At 37.7% G+C, this 18,688-nt stretch overlaps 1 protein-coding gene across 3 annotated transcripts in view; it reads left to right on the top strand.

The window, feature by feature from the left end:
• The window catches only part of plce1 (phospholipase C, epsilon 1), a 131,991-nt gene that overhangs the window by 92,573 nt on the left and 20,730 nt on the right, over window positions 1–18,688 (top strand). For 2 of the 3 annotated variants that reach the window (XM_047377258.1, XM_047377259.1), the window contains exons 10-31: window positions 604–749; window positions 842–989; window positions 1,073–1,183; window positions 1,283–1,392; window positions 1,474–1,590; window positions 9,133–9,261; window positions 9,344–9,480; window positions 9,911–10,017; window positions 10,113–10,237; window positions 10,341–10,485; window positions 11,590–11,754; window positions 11,960–12,074; window positions 12,235–12,394; window positions 12,506–12,628; window positions 13,982–14,118; window positions 14,198–14,436; window positions 14,546–14,607; window positions 15,138–15,303; window positions 15,404–15,511; window positions 15,835–15,951; window positions 17,585–17,743; window positions 18,064–18,199. In XM_047377258.1, coding sequence (XP_047233214.1) covers window positions 604–749; window positions 842–989; window positions 1,073–1,183; window positions 1,283–1,392; window positions 1,474–1,590; window positions 9,133–9,261; window positions 9,344–9,480; window positions 9,911–10,017; window positions 10,113–10,237; window positions 10,341–10,485; window positions 11,590–11,754; window positions 11,960–12,074; window positions 12,235–12,394; window positions 12,506–12,628; window positions 13,982–14,118; window positions 14,198–14,436; window positions 14,546–14,607; window positions 15,138–15,303; window positions 15,404–15,511; window positions 15,835–15,951; window positions 17,585–17,743; window positions 18,064–18,199 — 2,962 coding nt within the window. Of the gene's footprint in view, window positions 1–603; window positions 750–841; window positions 990–1,072; window positions 1,184–1,282; window positions 1,393–1,473; window positions 1,591–9,132; window positions 9,262–9,343; window positions 9,481–9,910; window positions 10,018–10,112; window positions 10,238–10,340; window positions 10,486–11,589; window positions 11,755–11,959; window positions 12,075–12,234; window positions 12,395–12,505; window positions 12,629–13,981; window positions 14,119–14,197; window positions 14,437–14,545; window positions 14,608–15,137; window positions 15,304–15,403; window positions 15,512–15,834; window positions 15,952–17,584; window positions 17,744–18,063; window positions 18,200–18,448; window positions 18,491–18,688 lie in introns of all 3 variants that reach the window. The other variant, XM_047377257.1, reaches the window with a different exon arrangement.

Below are 18,688 nucleotides of genomic sequence, written 5' to 3'. Positions count from 1 at the left end.
TACATTAAAAATATACATATAAATATAAACAATATAAATATCGCTGATTCCTCTTTCCAAGATAAATGGACAAACAATTGAAGGGAAACCTTTACCCAACTCTTAGGTCTTTTACAGCGTCTTAACAGGTTTCCTTAAAAGATTGTTCTATATATTCCCATCAACTCTGTCTATCCTTTCTGTCTTTTTGGGAAGCACCACCATGTTTTACTGTGGATTTGGTCTTTAGGGTTATAAGCAGTGTTAGTTTTTCTAACAAATCCACGAGGTATTTACAGAACCAGTCATATTTTGTGAGATTATTTCTTCTAAAGATACTTCATTGCAATGGATTGTATTTAGGGATATCAGAGTGAATGCAGCTGAATACATATGACACCTTCTATTCACTTAGTTATGTTAAAGAATATGGATCCTTTTCCATGTACTTAACAATCACAAGCTATTTTGTGTTGAGCAATTACATACAATCTCAATAAATACATTAAAGTTTGTGGTTGTAACGTGACAAATTTTTAAACGGTTAAAGGGGTATTAATACTATTGCAAGTTGCTGTGTTTGTAAAGTTTTATTATATTATATGTAATATTTTGATTATACAGGTAAGTTCATGGGTGACATGGCTGGTCCTGACAGCTGGGTCTATGGAGGAGAAGAGAGAAGTTTTTTCATATCTTGTCCACGTCGCCAAATGCTGTTGGAATATGGGAAACTACAATGGTGTCATGGAGTTTCTGGCTGGACTAAGGTTCAGTGAAGCTAATACAGCATTTTCACGTTTTTTAAGAAGCGCTGTTTGTTTTGCTAATTTTAGTTTTGGGATTTTATTTTCCCTTGCAGATCCCGTAAAGTGCTCAAGATGTGGCAGTTTATGGACCAGTCAGACATCGAGACCATGAGAAGTTTGAAGGATGCCATGGCTCAGCACGAATCTTCTTCTGAGTACAAGAAGGTTGTGACTCGAGCACTCAATATCCCAGGCTGCAAGGTGAGTTTTATTCTGTGCAGATGATGTTTAGGAAAATGTAACTAATTAACTTTGATTGTGCTGTAATCTTTTTTGTTCTATAGGTGGTGCCATTCTGTGGGGTATTTCTTAAAGAGCTAAGTGATGCACTGGACAGCACAGCAAGCATCATCAGCCTCAAACAATCTCCAGATAACACAGACAACACAATAGAGGTACAACATACATCATCATGTGTAGATAAATCTAAAACATTTAAATATAAAATTGAAGCAGATCTCACAGCTATTGATCTATTTAACAATTGTCTCCAGTTTGTATCTGACTACAGTGGGCAGCACAATTTTATGTCCCGGTCCGGGCCTGATGGGCTACATGTTCCAGAGAAAGAAGCTACCGTCAGCAACATCCTGCAGATTATTAGGTGAGCTGCATCTTTTCAGCCATGCTTTCAGAAACAACAAACATTGTATTTTTGTCTTACTTTCCTCTCTCTGCTCCTCAGATCGTGCAATCGTAGTTTGGAGTCTGAAGAGTCCGACGAAACATCAACCAGTCCATCCTCAACCGGTCCATCCCTCACATTCAGATGCAACTCATTACGGGACCGCTGCCGTAATCAGTTAGTCTTCTTCCTCCTTTTTCATTAAGTTTAATTTTTTTAAGTGTGTCTTTAACTTTGCAGTTTCTGATGTCAGATCTTATTTAATATTAGTATTTATCTTAGGAATTAATTAGAATATTTAATGATTTTTGCAAATGAGTCTTTATACAATAAAGACAGCATACAGATAAGTCTCATTGAATTTCTTTGGAAAGTTATTTTATTTCAGTAATTCGATTCAAAAGTGAAAGTTGTTCATTATATGAATTCATTACATGCAGAGTGATATATTTCAAGTGTTTCATTCTGTGAATTTGGATTATTATGACTTAAAGCTCATGAAAACCCTAAATATTTTCAGAATTTTATTTTGCATAAGTTATTTAGTACAGATACTTCGGCCTATTGAAGAGTATGTTTTCGTATATGTACTGAATAGGCCAGGCTTCCTTTTATCCATGATTTGCTAAATTGGCACTGCTTGCATGACGGTGATCTGCCTGTGTCTCTGCTGAGGCTTTAAGGAAACCCTATTTGCTTTAATAGTGACCTTCAGTTCATCTGCATTGTTGGATCTGTTGTCTCTCTTTTTCTCTTGACAATACTTCATATATTCTCTATGGGGTTTAGGCCAGGTTAGTTTTTCAGCCAATGAAACACAGTGATACCCTTGTCATTAAACCAGGTATGGGAAATTTGGCAGTGTGAGCAGGTGCGAAGTCCTGCTGGAAAATGAAATCAGTATCTCCATGAAGCTCGTTAGTAAAAGGAAATGTGAAGTGCTGTGAAATTTCCTGGTAGACCACTGCGCTGACTTTGGACTTGATAAAACACAGTGGACCAACACCAAAAAATGACATGGGACCCCAAATCATCACTGACTGTGGAAACTTCCAGCTGGACCTTAAACAGCTTGGATTCTGCACCTTTTCTCTCTTCTTTCAGACGCTGGGAGCTTTTTTTCCCAAATAAAATGTTAAATTTATTTTGGTATGAAAAGGAGCACTTTAGACCACATCACAAAAACATTGGTCCAAATTAAGAAGATAGACTGCAGTGTTGCTAGCCAAGTACTTTTTTTCCCTAACCAAGGTAAGAAGTCTCGGGCAATGTCTCAGGAGTGGCTTAACATAACAAAGGCAACAAATACCACAACAAATGCAACACCCATAGCCCATGTTCTGGATTCGTCTGTTTGTGGCGACTCACTGACTCCATCCGTTGCCCACTCTTTGTGAATCTGAATGGGCTTTGCAATCCTCTTGAGGCTTTAGTTGTCCTTATTGCTTGTACCCCTTTTCTACCAAATGGCATTCTTCCACTCACTTTTCCTGTAGTATTCTTGGATGCAGCACTCATAACAGACAATTTCTTTAGCAATGACCTTTTGTGCCTTACCTTTCTTGTTGAGAGTGTCAATGTCTACAGTACTGAACTACCATCAGTCTTTCCAGTGAGTTTTTCTGGTCTTACGTAATATTGTAATTTTCTGACAAACTGTTTTGGTTCTCATTAGCGGTAAGCCATAAACTCACTTGAAGATATATCAATCTGTGTGTAATGAATCCATATAATATTAGTACTGAAGTATTGAAATTAATTTTGTGTTTTTAAGTTAACCACTCCCATTTAGGGACAGATACCAAATTAGATCAACAGGAATAACATTTACTCATGTTTGTATTGTGTTTAGAGGCTGGTTAATATTTACCTGCTGCACTTTTGTTTAAATAAAGATGCACAATTGGTATTAAATGACGTTTTATTCAGTGGAAGCATGACGCATTTGCAGAGATTCATTATGATGTACTTGCAAAGGCAGTAGGAAACAGTTTTTCGCTTTTTCAGTTTTTGTTGGCTGTAGATGTTATTGTTTGGGACTGTTGACCCTTTGTGCCAAAGTTCGGTTTCTAAAATTAAGTTTTTTTCTTTCCTATTTATTCACAATGACTCATGGGCAAAGCGAAAGAATATTGCATTCAGATTTATATCAAAGCTATGATTGCAGAGAATGATTGGCATGGCTGCTCAGTCCTGAGTAAAATCACTATTAATGCCCTGCATAGCTCCTTGATAAACAGGCTTTAATGGATGAGCAGTTCCAACATTTCTTGTTAGTCATTCACCTTTTTTGAAAGTTTAGTATCAAAGTCAAATATAAACTATTTGGCCATTTTTTCATTTCATCTATGACTGGATTGTACTAAATGTTCACCAGCCTCTGATTCTGGTTGAGATTTTTTCCAACATAAACAGCGGTACAAGATAATGGGTTTGTAAAGGAACACATTTGCAGATTGTTATTGAGATGACACTGAGCTCACATAAAACCCTGTTTCACAAAGAAAAAAGATAACAGGCTTGCTTCCTGTCAGGACAGGAAGGAACAGAACTCTGCTACTTCTCAGGCCACATGTGGCAGGTACCTTATAATGCGAGCTGGATTTCAAAAAGTGAAAGAAACAGATTTAATCAAAGTTTTGACATAATACATTGATATACATTTGAATGTTTTCTCTCTTTCCTGTGATCTGGATCTCTTTCACTCTTTAACGTAAGGCAACTGCCATAACCTTTTTGTGTCTCTATTTATTTTCCTTCTCACTCTTCCTTTCCTCCTTTTCACCCTTCCTTTATTATAGTTACCGTTCATTTAGGACAACGCCAGAAACAAAGCGTGTGTTGTAAGTTGTTATAGCTGTTCAATACCAGCTGCAGGAGTTTGAACAGTGTGTGGTCACATTTACATGGGTTCAGTTGCAACTGAAGATTAGGTCATTAAAGGGCATATATCATCATTTGACAAGTTTTCTTTTACAGTTGTGTTCTGCTTCTGGATCACAGTATTTATATTTATTCTTAAGTCTGAACTTGGGAAATATTTAAAAAGGCTTAAAAAAGAAAACTACAACAAAGCAGTACACAGGTGAAAGTTCCCAAAGAGAGATGAGATCATGTAGGGAACACCAAACCTGGGGGTCAATGCATAACACAAATAAAACTTTATTTATAGCACAACATTTAATACGAAGTGCTTTACAAAGGCTAAAAGCAGCCTTAATAGTAAACCTACAAGTACTGTAAATTATTGCTCACAACGCCCACCCAAGACCAAAGTGGTGATAAAGTCTTAGCATGAGTTCATCAGGCGCTGGTTTGTCCAGTGAGGGGGAGGACATAAGGAGAAGTGTTAACTGAGATCCATAGCTTAGAGACCTAACCAACCAGCTCCCTACCCATGGATTTAAAAGTATTCTGTGTCCAGCCCAGTCTTTCTGTAATTTACCATAGTGATAAAACTAATTAAAAAAACTAATACTCTAGCAGCATTTAGATAGATTTTGTTTTCTATTCCAGCATTGTTACTCTGATTCACATGGACACTTGGAGCAGGTGGAGCAATTGCTCCTCCATATTTAGAAGTTTTAGTAGTTTTGCTTTCCTAAACATAATCAGTCTATGTTTCTTTTGTGAGTCTCAAACTGTGCAACCTAACCTCGATAAGTCCATATATAGTGAGTTTCCCAACAGCATGTCATTTGGCCCTAAAAAGTAACTTTGAGCTAATGCTGCAAATGCACATTATGTTCCAGCTAATCATTATGGGCAAACATGCATAAGGACTATTTAGAGAAAACAGCAAGTGGCTTAACTAGCCACTTGGTTAAGCTCAGTTAACTTCAGCCAAGCAACATGTTTTCTGACCTGAGAATCTTTATGTTTAGAACCAACACTCACAGACTTCTCAATGGTCTGGCTGCTGACTCTGCTAGAGCTATACCCCATCAAAGCAGAAAGAACTGTGTTGTTTCCTCCCCCTTCAGCCTTGAGTTGTTATTTTCCTTTAAATCAAGACTCAAACCATTTATATTATCCAATTGAAAGTGTTTCAAATCAACTGTTCTTCATGGGTGAAGAACAGTCCACCCTCCTTACTTTCACAAACAATACCCAGTTTTGCCATAAAGAGGATCTTTAAGGAAAGTAAAGGCCCATTAATACTCATTGTTAAATATGAAGTCCGTTGTTAGGGAGTCGCGGAGGTGTATCCAAACACAACCAATGGAGCAATAACACCAGTAATAGTAAACCAGCAGGCCAGTGTGGCTCCATACATCACATGTGCTGAGCGTGAAAGGAACACAATAAGACAATAAAAGCAGAACTGCTCCATTCTTCCACTGTCACAATGTTTCCTATTGCCTGAAACTTTCATCTGAATTTGGTCAGAGCTGCTCTCTAGTTGCTACATTACCCAACAGCCACGCCAGCTTAATAAATGTTTTGGGCAGTGGTGCTTGAAAATGTTAGAAACGGGCGGACATTTTTACGTGCGTAAAGGGAGCATAAATCTGCTCACTCCATCCTTGTTCTGTGTTGCCAGTTTTAATCCTCCATATGTGGAAGTTCACTTTCTCCTTTTAAAGATGTCTGGCTCAAAAGGCTGTTGTCTCAGAATAATAATTTGCCTTGAAAAACAATGTAGTAACAATTTTAGATTTTTTGGGGATTTATTCTTTGAGGATTTTTATGTTTTAAAGTTCTGGAATATGATTATATTTGCCCTTCATGAAATAAGCAATGACAATTGCATGGTGCTGTATTGCATGTATAACCTAGTAAGTTAAGTGTGTATTTGTTGTAACTGACTTCAAATGCTCCTAGGGCCTGATCTTCAAAAGATTTGCGTGTAGAAAACTGCACGCAAACCTGTTTGCATCAGCAAAGCTGATCTAGAAACGAGGTGGTAATCGGATTGTGTGTGCAAAATCACCGGAACTTCGGATGCAAACTTTTTAGCGTGTCTGCCTTCGTGAATATGCAAAACATATGATAATGACAGGCAGATTAAATCCCTCATTTGCAAATTGGATGCTAAAATCACTTGCTAGCAGGTGAAAAATCACCATTTTAAGGCAGCTTTTCCATGTGGTGACAAAGACTGTATGCTTTGACCTTGTCACTAAACAAAACACATTGCTTTATTGACAGTAATGTTATGTCATTGCAGGGCATTCGGAGCTGCATCAGTTTGATTACATTGTTTAAATGCAAACATATGCCAGGGGAGGGTTTTTTTTATGCAGTACAAAATTATTTTGTGTCACTAAAAAACAATTTAAGCAATCAAACATGTTGTATATCTTTAAAATATTGACAAAACAAACAAAACGAATTTAGTAAAATCACTGGAAAGTCATTTTTTACGTACCTAAATGTTCGATTTAACTTTTTTGCAGGACAGTCATCTGACGCTATGTTTTAAAATTAGCAAAGCTGTTACATACAGATTGCCAACGCCTACAACAATCTGTTTTTATGTTGCTAATATTACGTTCAGGCTTAAATATTGTGGCTGTTTATGATAAACTCGGTAACTCTCCAAAAAGAATTAAAAGATCAAGGGAGACAAATTAATTAACAGACATATTTGTATTTTATATTGTTAATATTGATTGGCCAATTTGTTGCGAGTTACGTCAAGCAAGATAAGAGAAATAATCTCATCAGGGCAGATGAGTAGCACAACAAAAGTTAACAAACTGTGACAGTCCAGAAAAGCAAGGGCCGAACGGAACATAAGAAAAAAATCAGCAACTGGATAATATATTATGATGCTGCGTTACAATCCCTGCATATTTCTAGAAACACAGCACAGGATCTGTTTGCATTCTTCTTGTTCCAACCAGTAGCACACGCAATTTCCTCATTTACATAGGTTGGTCTGCATCTGTTTTGCACCTGTTATCCATTGCATGCGCAATCTTTGAAAATAGCACGCAACAGGCCCACTTATTGCACGTGCAATTTATTTATAGTACACGGAAATTAGCACCTGCCATTTGGGGTCCCCTAATGTCTTATTTGACTGCACCTAATGCCATGCTTTGAAAAGCTTCAACAGTTTTGAAACAATATAAGTTAAATATGCACAGCAACCATGATGTGACATAGGATTTTCATGATAAATCCAATTACATTTATGGAAAGGAAACATTGATAAAATATTTTAAAAAGTAAATTCATGGCACTGAAACAGTTGAGACATATGGTCATAAATTTAATTAAAAAGGCATTTCCAGAATACTCCTTTGCGATTTTGTTGCGCTCTTTTATGACGTCAAAGGGGAAACTCTGCAGGTAAACTGACTGCTGCTAAAATGTTTGACAATACAGACAGCAGCGAAAAATCTGATGTTTCTTTAGATATATTTTAGTCACTATCACAGACAGACGCAGCAGAGTCAGCTGTCATCAGATGGCTGAGCACAAGTGCTGCGCTGTACGGACTGCCATCTAATTCGACCAGAGTGTTTTTGCCGGATGCCGGAGAATGTCCAGAATCAACATGCATGAATCATACCACGCAACAACAAGAAACAGAATGAGCACAACATCCGGATTTTCAAAATAATTCACTAAAGACGGACTAGATCTTGCTATATTAATAAATACACACATATATTTATATATACACGTGTATATATTAGCAGTTGTTTCCATTAGATCAGTTACTGGTTTAACTAAGATATTATAAACTGAGCGATTAAACATTAAATGCACCAAATTAAGCAACAAATATAGCTTTGCTGCAGTCGAACAAAACACATGAAATTGTCTGGATGCATAAAACGAAAAATGAAATAGTTTAACTTCCGCAGAATGAGTTGTTTTGGACTTGCTACCATATTTATTACTGGCTTTTATTGCTTGATCCTGCACTGAATACACTACCTGGTGGTTCATTTTTTTAACTTTATATTAGAATCTTTAGAGAAACATTTATTTAAATATATTGTATGCGTGTGTAGTTTATCTTATTTTAATAATAATAAAAATTCCTGATTATTATTATTCTTAATAACGAAAATAATAATTTCAGATTTTTAATTATTAATAATAACTGCTGATATCTAAATGTACTTTAGTGACAAAGAAGTGTTTTTAACTGCTTAGCCTTGATCCGTTTAGCAACAGCAGTAACTACCTTTTCTTTGGCGATCTTTTCCCATCAGATGCACTGAACAGCGTGGCTCTAGACTCTGCTTCAACATTCTCCTTCGTCTGGAAAATATCCCGACCTCTGACATAATTTTTCCTGCAATCTCAGAGGTTTCTTTTTGAAGCAGTTTGCTGAAATGTACTCCGACCACTCCTGGTTGTGCTTGGTGGGACCAGCTCATCTGTCCCTCGTCAGTTCTCAAGCTCTGATCCAGGCAGCTCTTATCCTCTTCGCTGCAGCAGAATTGTGCAGACTAACGGCTGCTTACGTAGTACTGCTGCCACCATCAGCAATGCACCGTTTTACCATATTCATGCTGTTTTTAACGCAACTTGGCCTCTACCAGAACCGTTTGACGCTCACACATTGAATGAGTGGAGACTTTGGACTTAACATCGAAATATGCCTATTTTGTGTCACAGTTGTATTTGATCAAGTCTTTAATCTTTATATCATGTCATTTACTGCCCAGTTGCTTCAATTAAGTTGTTTCCTTTCAATTTCTACATTTGTGGGAAAAGCGTGTCACTAGCACTTTAAATTGTGTGTATCTACAGGTTCACAGTTGGAGACTTGTCGGACTCTGATGGTGACTTGTCCACTGAACCAGTGGTGAAAGAGGTGGAGTTTCAGGGTACCGAGGAGACGCACAAAGCTTTCAGTCATGGCACGGAGCTCATTCCCTGGTAAGAAATAAACATAAAAATACTGCCCGTGTTGCGGGACATTATTAGATGTTAAATTGTTTCTTTTGTGTTTCTTTTCTAGGTATGTACTGTCATTACAACCAGATGTTCACCAGTTTCTGCTGCAGGGGGCTACGGTCATTCATTACGACCAGGACAGCCACCTCAGCGCTCGCTGTCTACTGCGACTACAGCCTGATAACACAACACTCATCTGGGGTAGATATTCTCAAGTGTTTGTATTTATGCTGACCAAAATAGTGATATTAAAGAGTTAGTAGCTAGACGGTTTGTTGCATATGGACTTTCCAGTAGTATGGTTAACCTTGAGCGATATTTGTTACTCTCAGGAGTATATGATGAGTAATATGAGAATAATATAATGTAACAGAAAATCTTCATTTCCTGGGTTCCTTTATTGTTCTTTAAACACATCTAACATGGAGCTCTCTACTGTAAAACAATATAATTTCCTGTGCCATTATGTTGTAAATGGAGTCTATATTTGTTTACTTAAATTTTGTTTGCCAAGTTCCTTTTATTTGCAACAAAGACCATTTAGCTTGGTTGTAAATGTTTGCAGCTTTGCAGAGCATCCTTAAATCCCTTTCTTTGACTACATTTCCAACATATTGTAAATATTTGTCAGGTAAACCTCAAAGTGGAGGAGCTTCCTCCACAGAGCACCTGCCCGGGTTAGGACACAGCGTGGTGCCTGGGTTAGCAGAAGGCCTGTTGGACCTCGGAGTGGTGAAGGTTTGTTGAAAAAAACTCTCTTAGGAACTTGTTTTGTGTTTGAATTACATGCAACTCTGGTAGTTTGTACTCATGCTGTTTATGTGAATCTGTAGGCAGTGTTTCTGGGCCATCAGGGGGTTGATGTTCACGCTGTTTGTTTGCAAAACAAGCTGAGCCAAATGACGGTGGAGGAAAACGGTCTGACTCTGCTCTACGGTCTCAGCACTACTGACAACAGGTTGGTGTGTGTTTACTACCAGCTCGCTGCAACACTGCTTTTTTGCCAAAACACCTTGCGATGTATTTAAAACTTGAACCAATTTCCTTACTTGTGCTGTCAGACTTCTGCACTTTGTGGCACCCAATTACACTGCACAAACTCTCCATAAGGGCCTGTCAGAGCTGGTGAACGCAACCAGGAAACTGAAGAAGTTTCCCGACCAAAGATTGCAGTGGCTGAGGAGGCAGTATGTTAGCTTGTATCAGGTGAATTCTAAACTAGAATTGTATCCTTAATAACTGTACAAACTGAACTATCGGTATGAATGGTCAATACATTTTTCCCATAAGAGTCTGATGTCCCTCATGATGTACCATGCATTGCCTTGCAGGAGTATTCACCTTAAACCTTTCCACATTTTAGCATGTTAGAATCACAAAAATCTTTTAGTAATTTATTAGAATTTGGGAATATGTCAATATGAGAATTATTAGTCGTGCACTCCAAAAGTCCAGACTTGATGGAGGAGTCACAAGAAGAAAGCCATTGTTGAAAGACGGTCATAGCAAGCTAGAAAACAAATGGTGGAAGGTGCTCTCGTCAGCTGGGACAAAAACCAAACTTTTTGGACTATATTCAAACCACCATACATGCAAAAAATTTAACAGTGCACGTATAAAAGGGGCACAAAATGCCTGCTGGGAAACATGGAGGTGGCAACATCATGTCATTGTGGAGATGGTTTTTCTACACATGGGACAGGGAAGCTGGTCAGAATTACGGAAAAAAAAATGGATGGAGATACAGGGCATTCCTGTACGTCTTTCTACACAAGCCATGGCCCTGTACAGCCCAGTCAAAGCAAATTTACGCATTAAAATGGCCCTGTCAAAGCCCAGAGCCAATCTGATAATCTGTGGCAAGAGTTGAAAACTGATGCTCACGGACGCTGTCCAAAATATTTAGTCTCTGGGCTGAAAAGCGAATAGAGCAAAACTTGTTTCTACAAAGTGTTAACTCAGGGGCGTGGAATTTAATTACCATGTATCATTTTCCTTCTACTTCACAATTTTTTACTACTTTGTATTGGTCAATCCTATAAAATCCCACTAAAAAAGATGTTTGACGAAATGTGAAGAGGTTCAAGGGTTTCTATTGCAAGACAATGTATCTCTGTCTGTTTATATCTGTTCATTCTGTTTCAGGAAAAGTCAATTCTGCTTGGTTTTACATGTCAGATTTATTTCATAATGGTATTATATGGCAACATCTCAAAAAGAAGAATAATTTAGGTTCATCTTTCACTGATCTTACAAATGTTACTTTAACGTATCGTTCTGTTGGTCTACTTTATGTCTATGCAAATTTAGGAGGAAGGCAGGTACGAAGGTCCCACATTAGCCCAGGCCATTGAGCTGTTTGGTGGGAGGAGGTGGAACATGGGCACAGGTGCTGTGGAGAAGCAAAGTAATCAGAAAAACAGTCCACTGAGCATTAATGACAGGTCCAAGAAGAAAAAGAAGGTTCTTGTAAGGGTCAGTACAAAGATGTTTTGTGTGTTTTACCTTTTCCCAATGTATCTTTAACAAATCATGCATAACTCAGATTCACAGTAATTTAACTATAAGTTCAAGTTCAGAAGGCCAGAAAAAACACTTCCTACAATGGAAGTTGCCTATAAAAGCACTCCAGTGCAAATGTTCAGTTTTATTAATGAAAGTCTTGCTGCACGAATTTCAGGGAGACAGTGGGGATGCCACTGATGATGAGATGGTATCCAGGAAGACACGTAGCTGTAAGGAAGGTCTATATCGAAATGGTCCGGAGTTTGACAGCATTGACCAAGAAGATCCAGGTGAGACTTTCTGAACAGATTTAAACTCAGAGAAACGAAAGTAAGCCAGATACAAGCCTGATAAATGTGTGTGGATTCTAACTGGGATTCATTAAGAATAAGAATTCAAAAAATTAATTTTGAGAAAACTATATGTAAGATGTGTTCATCAACTCTGCAGATGACAGCTTCCCTGGACCATTCTCCCTATCATCCAACAAGGGCTCTGGGTTGCTAAACTCTTCCTCATCATCGTCCTCTTCTTCCAGCATGGCCGGGTCTAACCACTCCCGCCCACAATCATCTCCAATCCTGTCAGGAACCTCCAAGTCACAACCAGGGTATAAAAAGCAAAACATAAATAAAAATAACAATTAAGTCCTCACTGGTATATTTGAAGACTATTCGTTTTATTCCGGTCATTATATTTTCTTTCTGTTTGTAATTTGCAGGGCTTGGAGCAGCAGATCGTGGCACGGCAGAGGTAAAGGCTGTTTCAGGGGCTTCCAGAATCTCATGATTTCTGACAGCACCATGGGCTTCATCGAATTTGTTGAGCTTTTCAAGTCGTTCAGGTATCTTTGACATGGATTACTGTTGAAATCAATAAAATACCTCTCTCGCTTTAATATGGAGTTTTAATGCTGTGCTAATGTCCCCTTTTTAGCCTTTCCACAGTGGTTTAAACATGGGATAAAATATAACTCAGCATTCAGTTGTGTCCTGTGCTAAATTTATATACTGTTTAAATATGTTGACAGGAGTATCTAACTCCCTGCTGTTATGTAATAGTTATGTTCTTATCAAATGTGCATAAAGGCAGTCTTCCACAATAAATGTATCTCATAGTTATCATGTTTAGGGACCTTTCAAAAGATTCTGGTCTGTAATTTATTTTGCTTATCAACATTTTTCTCTTTTCAATGAATAGAAAGAAAAACTGTGCCCTGATAAGCATTTCTTGTAACAGTCCTCCTACATTTTCAAGATTGTGAGGTATTCTCTCATCTTCTGTCTACCCTTTTAAATTCTGCTGTCTATATTAACAACCAAGTTAAGGTACTATTTTACTGCCTTCATGGCTCAAGGTCAGAAACAGATTAAATAGATGGGATGTGGAAACATTATAAATGAACCCCTTTTTGAAGTCTAGGGCTAAATAGGAAGGGCTGTTGATGAACTGTACATTGGATAAGTATTTCTACTCTTTGAACTTTTTCACATTTTGTCAAATGTCATTGTATTTTGTTGGGATTTTGTGATTGACCAACACAGAGTAGTAGTAGTCTGGTCCCACCTGACTGGATCACTTACCTTTTTCCACATTTTGCAGTGTCAGCTGCATAGCAAATGGCAAACTCGTCTTTCTTCTGTTGTCTGTCAGTAATGGCTTTGTCTATGCCACTCCTCCATCAAGGCCAGACTTTTGGAGTGCACCACTAATAGTTGTCATGTCAGCATATTATCCCAGCTAAACAGTGGATCTCTGCAGCTCTGTATCCAGAGTTCCTTGGTCTTCATAATGCTGTTTCTTCTCTAATGTTCTCTCACAAACCTCGGAGGCATTCACAGAACATCTGGGTTTATACTGAGGTTACATTACACACAGGCGGATTCTATTAACTTAAAAGGTGACTTTTAAAGGAAGTGGGTTTGAGAATATTTTATTTAGGGATATCAGATTAAGGGGGGTTGAATATAAAGGCATGCTTAAACAAACAAGGAAAGAGGAACAACATTTTAGATTAGACACATTTTCTTCATATTACTGCATCGTGTAACCATGAGTATAATTACTTAACTTTTTTTTTTTAGTTATTTTTTTTTACTCAAATTGCTTTCACAGTTTAAAGGCAATCAGGTTAACTAGTCTGTGAGTCGATGTTCGCAAGAATAGGACTACATTCATCTATTTGTTTTCTCCATAGCATCCGAAGCAGGAAGGACCTGAAAGAACTGTTTGACACCTTCGCTGTGCCCTGCAGTCGCTCTTGTCCAGAATCCTCCCCTCTCTACACCAACCTCAGGATAGATGACAAAGACACAGGACTACAGCCAGACCTCGGTAAAAACAAAAAAATTTTTAATCATGCTTACATACCCTCTTTCTGTCCCAGCTCCTAATCTATTTGTCTGCTCTTCAGACTTATTAACCCGGAATGGATCTGATCTTGGCCTGTTTATCCGGACGAGGCATTTAATGTCAGACAACCAGAAGCAGATTTCAGATGCAATCGCGGCAGCCAGCATTGTGACGAATGGCACAGGGGTGGAGAACGCATCGTTAGGTGTTTTGGGATTGGCTATACCACAGCTCAATGACTTTTTAGTGAACTGTCAGAGAGAGTACCTGAGCTATGATGAGATCCTCAGCATTATACAGGTAAAAGTCTGGAACAGGGTGGAAAACAACACCTTATAGATTACAGAATAAACCCAAGTCACAAGAAACTAAAATTGAGAATTTGTTTCCACTATTTTTTCTCTTGCAGAAATTTGAGCCCTCATCCACCATGAGACAAATGGGTTGGATGTCATTTGAAGGTTTTGCAAGGTATTACACAAAGGACATACTAAACTTGAACCTGGTTAGAAAATACGGTCCAAACAAAACACTAAAACTGGCCACTGTTAGTCATTCCTCTTCAACTTTTCCACATTTTTTCTTGCCACATCTGCAAACAATGTATTTTTTTGGAATTTTAGGTGACAGACCAACACAAAGTAGTACCTGATTCTAAATAGGAGGAAAAGAGACATGTAGTTTTGAATATTTTTTACAAATTAAAATCTAAAATGATTTTTGTGTATATATAGACTTTTGGGGTTAAAACAAACCAAAATAAATATCTATGCCAAGCTGTCACTTTTGTTTGCTAAACTTTTTGAAAACCATGTATAATCCTCCCCTTTCATAGTTCTGCCCTACTCTGTGTTAATATGTGACATAACATGCTATTAAAATACATCAGGGTTGTGGTTCTAAAATGTGAAACTATTTAAGAGGTATGAATATTTCTGCTTTTATTATACAATACTTGGTTAAAAATCTAATATTAAATTGTTTCTCTCTGTCTGGACCAGGTTCCTGATGGACAAAGACAATTTTGCTTCTCGTAATGAGGAATCTCAGATGAATCCAGAGGAGCTGCAGTACCCTCTGTCATATTACTACATTGAGTCTTCTCACAACACCTACCTGACTGGCCATCAGCTCAAAGGAGAGTCCTCTGTTGAGCTTTACAGCCATGTAAGACACACTGTTAAATATAAATTTCACCTAGAATGTCAAGATCTTCAGCTTTTTATTTCAGAAGTTCATTTGTTTTTGTAAATGCTGTGATATTTAGGTTCTGCTTCAAGGCTGTAGGAGTGTGGAGTTAGACTGCTGGGATGGAGATGACGGCATGCCAGTCATTTACCATGGACACACACTCACCACTAAAATTCCCTTTAAGGTTAGAAAACATTCATGCATATTATAATTGATTTAAGACATATCATTCAATGACTTGCTTCAATTTCCTTGACAACAGAGGAACTTGACAAAAGTCTGACTTTAGAACTATTTTACTAGTTTATTGAGTTCCTGTTGGTGAATCTTATTTAAATCTAATCTTATTTAAATCTTTATTTAAATCTAATTTCTCAGATATTTATTTTATTTTATTTATTTTATTTTTAATTTGAAGCTGTAACCCAAATAACAGTTTCAATAAATTCTGATTTAGTTTTATTTGGAGTGCTGTTTGTAAGAAGTCCTCTTTTATTGACCCCTCAGGACGTGGTGGAAGCAATAAATCGGTCTGCATTTGTCAACTCTGACATGCCAGTTATATTGTCCATAGAGAACCACTGCTCCCTTCTGCAGCAGCGTAAGATGGCTGAAATATTCAAGGTATGACGGGACGCTATGTCTGAGACCTTTAATAATTTTTTTTTTTTTTTTGATACCTGAGTAGTAACCAAGACTAAAAATATTAACATTTTATTTCCATTAATAGATACATACAGTACGGGTCAGAATTTGAAATACTGTCATCATTGGCATGTATGTCATATTAATTTTGGGCTTTTAATGATGCGTTTTATTATACAACAAACAGACGCGGTGAATTTAGATTTTTTTTTGTTGAAATTTCTATTATACACAATGGGTCAAATATATACATACTGATATGTAGTTAAATGTTGTTTGGCATTGGTAGATCTCATGTAATTAGTTGTTTGTTTTTTTTTTTGCATGCAGCCTGTTTTTGAGCAATACAGTTTAGGGCTATTCCAAGCTTAACATTATTCTGTTGTATACCAAACAGTTTAGATGTGTTTGGGTTCATTGTTCTGTTGGAACACCCAAGTGTGTCAAAGTTTCACTCATCTGACGCAAACTGTCACCCTCTGACAAAAGTAAATTAGTTAGAATGATCAAGACCAATCCAGGAATCACCAAGGCTGAAGCCAAAACAGTAAGCACCTGCTGCTAATTCAACACTATTAACATTCATTGAATTTGAAGGTGCCCACATGGACAGGCCACATGTCTTCTTGTGATAGGTTTTATCGTGATAGAAGACAAAAACTGAAAGGTTTGGCCACAATGTCAAGAAGAATGTTTGATGGAGTTGAGGTAAGGCTGTCAAACCTAAAAACACTGTAGATACTGTCAAACATGGTGGCGGCAGCATTATACTGCAGACTGTTTCGCTTACGTTTTTATTACTTGGTTGCACAAAGTGGGTGGAATAATAAAGGCTTATGTCCAGTTTCATCATTTTTCTTCAGGACAAGAATGGATGAAACAGACAAACATCATTTTGACTTTGTTTCTTGTTTTTAAAATTCAATCAATTATTTTGATGTATGATCTTACTATGTTGGACAAAGAATTGCTCAAATGCAACATTAAAAGCCCCGATTTATGCCAATAATGAGTGTATCCAGGTTTCTGGCCAACCCTGTATATTACCACAGTTATAACCCTTAATGAAATATGCATCCTAGGTTGAGCTAGGTTTAGCTTTAGGGAACTCCAGACACCTACAGTTGTCCTCAATGGCAATTTGTTTAAACCTTTCTTAGTCATGATCTAACATTTTACATATGTTTTCAATCATCAGCTTTTTTCTGCTGTTATGAACATTAAGCTTGCAGTCGTCTGAGCAGAAGCTTGATTGTTCTAATCTTCAGCTAACTGTCCACTCTAAGTCGTGCACGTCCAAGGAAATACATCTAAATCGTGGAATATCATCATGCTTTCATCTAAGAAAACTTCACATCATTTCCTCCTCCTTGGAGACCCGCTCCTAGCCATCTTGATAAATTGCAGCCTTTCAAGTTCAAACAGCTCTGTGCCCCTTGGCAGCTTACATCACCATGGTCTTGTTTGTTTTACTTGCAGTGTTTTGAATTGATAAAGACACTTTAATTTTCTACTTCAGATTTTTACTTCCATCCTTTCCACATGACACATCTTTTCAAATGAAAAGATCATGCTTATGTCATCCATCATATTTGAATGGTTTTTCCATTAGACCGTGTTTGGGGAACGTCTCGTGACCCGCTTCCTGTTTGAGAGCGACTTCAGCGATGACCCTCACCTGCCATCCCTGCTGCAGCTGCGTGGGAAGATCCTCCTTAAGAACAAGAAGCTCAAAGCTCATCAGGCACCGGTGGACATCCTCAAGCAGAAGGTTGGGATAAAACATCTCCCATCCACATGTTTGCATAATTTATATTTCCTAGAAGTGTTTCTGCTAAGGAACCTCCTGGTTGCTTTGGTTTATTATATATTTAGCACCGGTGATCATTTAGAGTGCTGTGAGACATGAATAATAGATGCAAATGTACTCAGATCAATGCAGTGTTTCTATTTAGCGAAAACAACCATTTAGACTGTGCATCTTCTGTGGATAACAGCTTTTATGTTTAAAATGCTCAGAGAGGCATAGATCATTCTTCTGTTACTGTCCATGTATATATATTTAAAAGAAATTTTTAAACTCTTTCACAGGCTCACCAGCTGGCCCACCTGCAAGCCCAGGCAAGCAACGGATCACCAGGGCTTTCTTCCCCTAACAGCCATGCCAATGAGGAAGAGGAGGAAGAAGAAGATGAATATGACTATGATTATGAGTCTCTATCAGATGGTGAGAATAACTGTGATTTGAAATGGGGAAAACTAACTCCAAAGCTGGACTCAATAAAAAAGGTCCAATGGGATTTCAGTGTACTCTCGAACTTGAATACTCCACTTAAACTTTATGTTGTTTCCTTTCATTCACTTTCTGTTCACAACTTTATTCTGTCCTTCCTCTTTTTAACAGCTTAATGTGTTTTGTTGACACTTTTTTCTTTTTTGTTTCATTTTCCTTTTTTCTTGCATTGTTTCCACTTAGCTGATGTCTTCACATCCTCTACAGCCTCATATGGCCTTGAAGGTAAATGCCCTGATGTGCCTCTTTGAGCTTTAGTGTTTTTTCTGTAATTGTTGTGCAGTGGAAGCTGGTCTTCTTTCTGAAAGTTTGTCTTTCTTCTTGAGAAAGAACCATCAGTCTTTTGTAAAATACAGAGACTTGCAAAAGTATTTATATCCCTTAATCATTTTTTCCATTTTGTCCCATTACAACCACAAACTG

This window comes from Girardinichthys multiradiatus, chromosome 10 (genome assembly GCF_021462225.1).
Source record: "Girardinichthys multiradiatus isolate DD_20200921_A chromosome 10, DD_fGirMul_XY1, whole genome shotgun sequence".
Classification (NCBI taxonomy): domain Eukaryota; kingdom Metazoa; phylum Chordata; class Actinopteri; order Cyprinodontiformes; family Goodeidae; genus Girardinichthys; species Girardinichthys multiradiatus.
The sequence above is the reverse complement of the archived record's forward strand: the minus strand, read 5'-3'. Positions and strand labels throughout refer to the sequence as shown.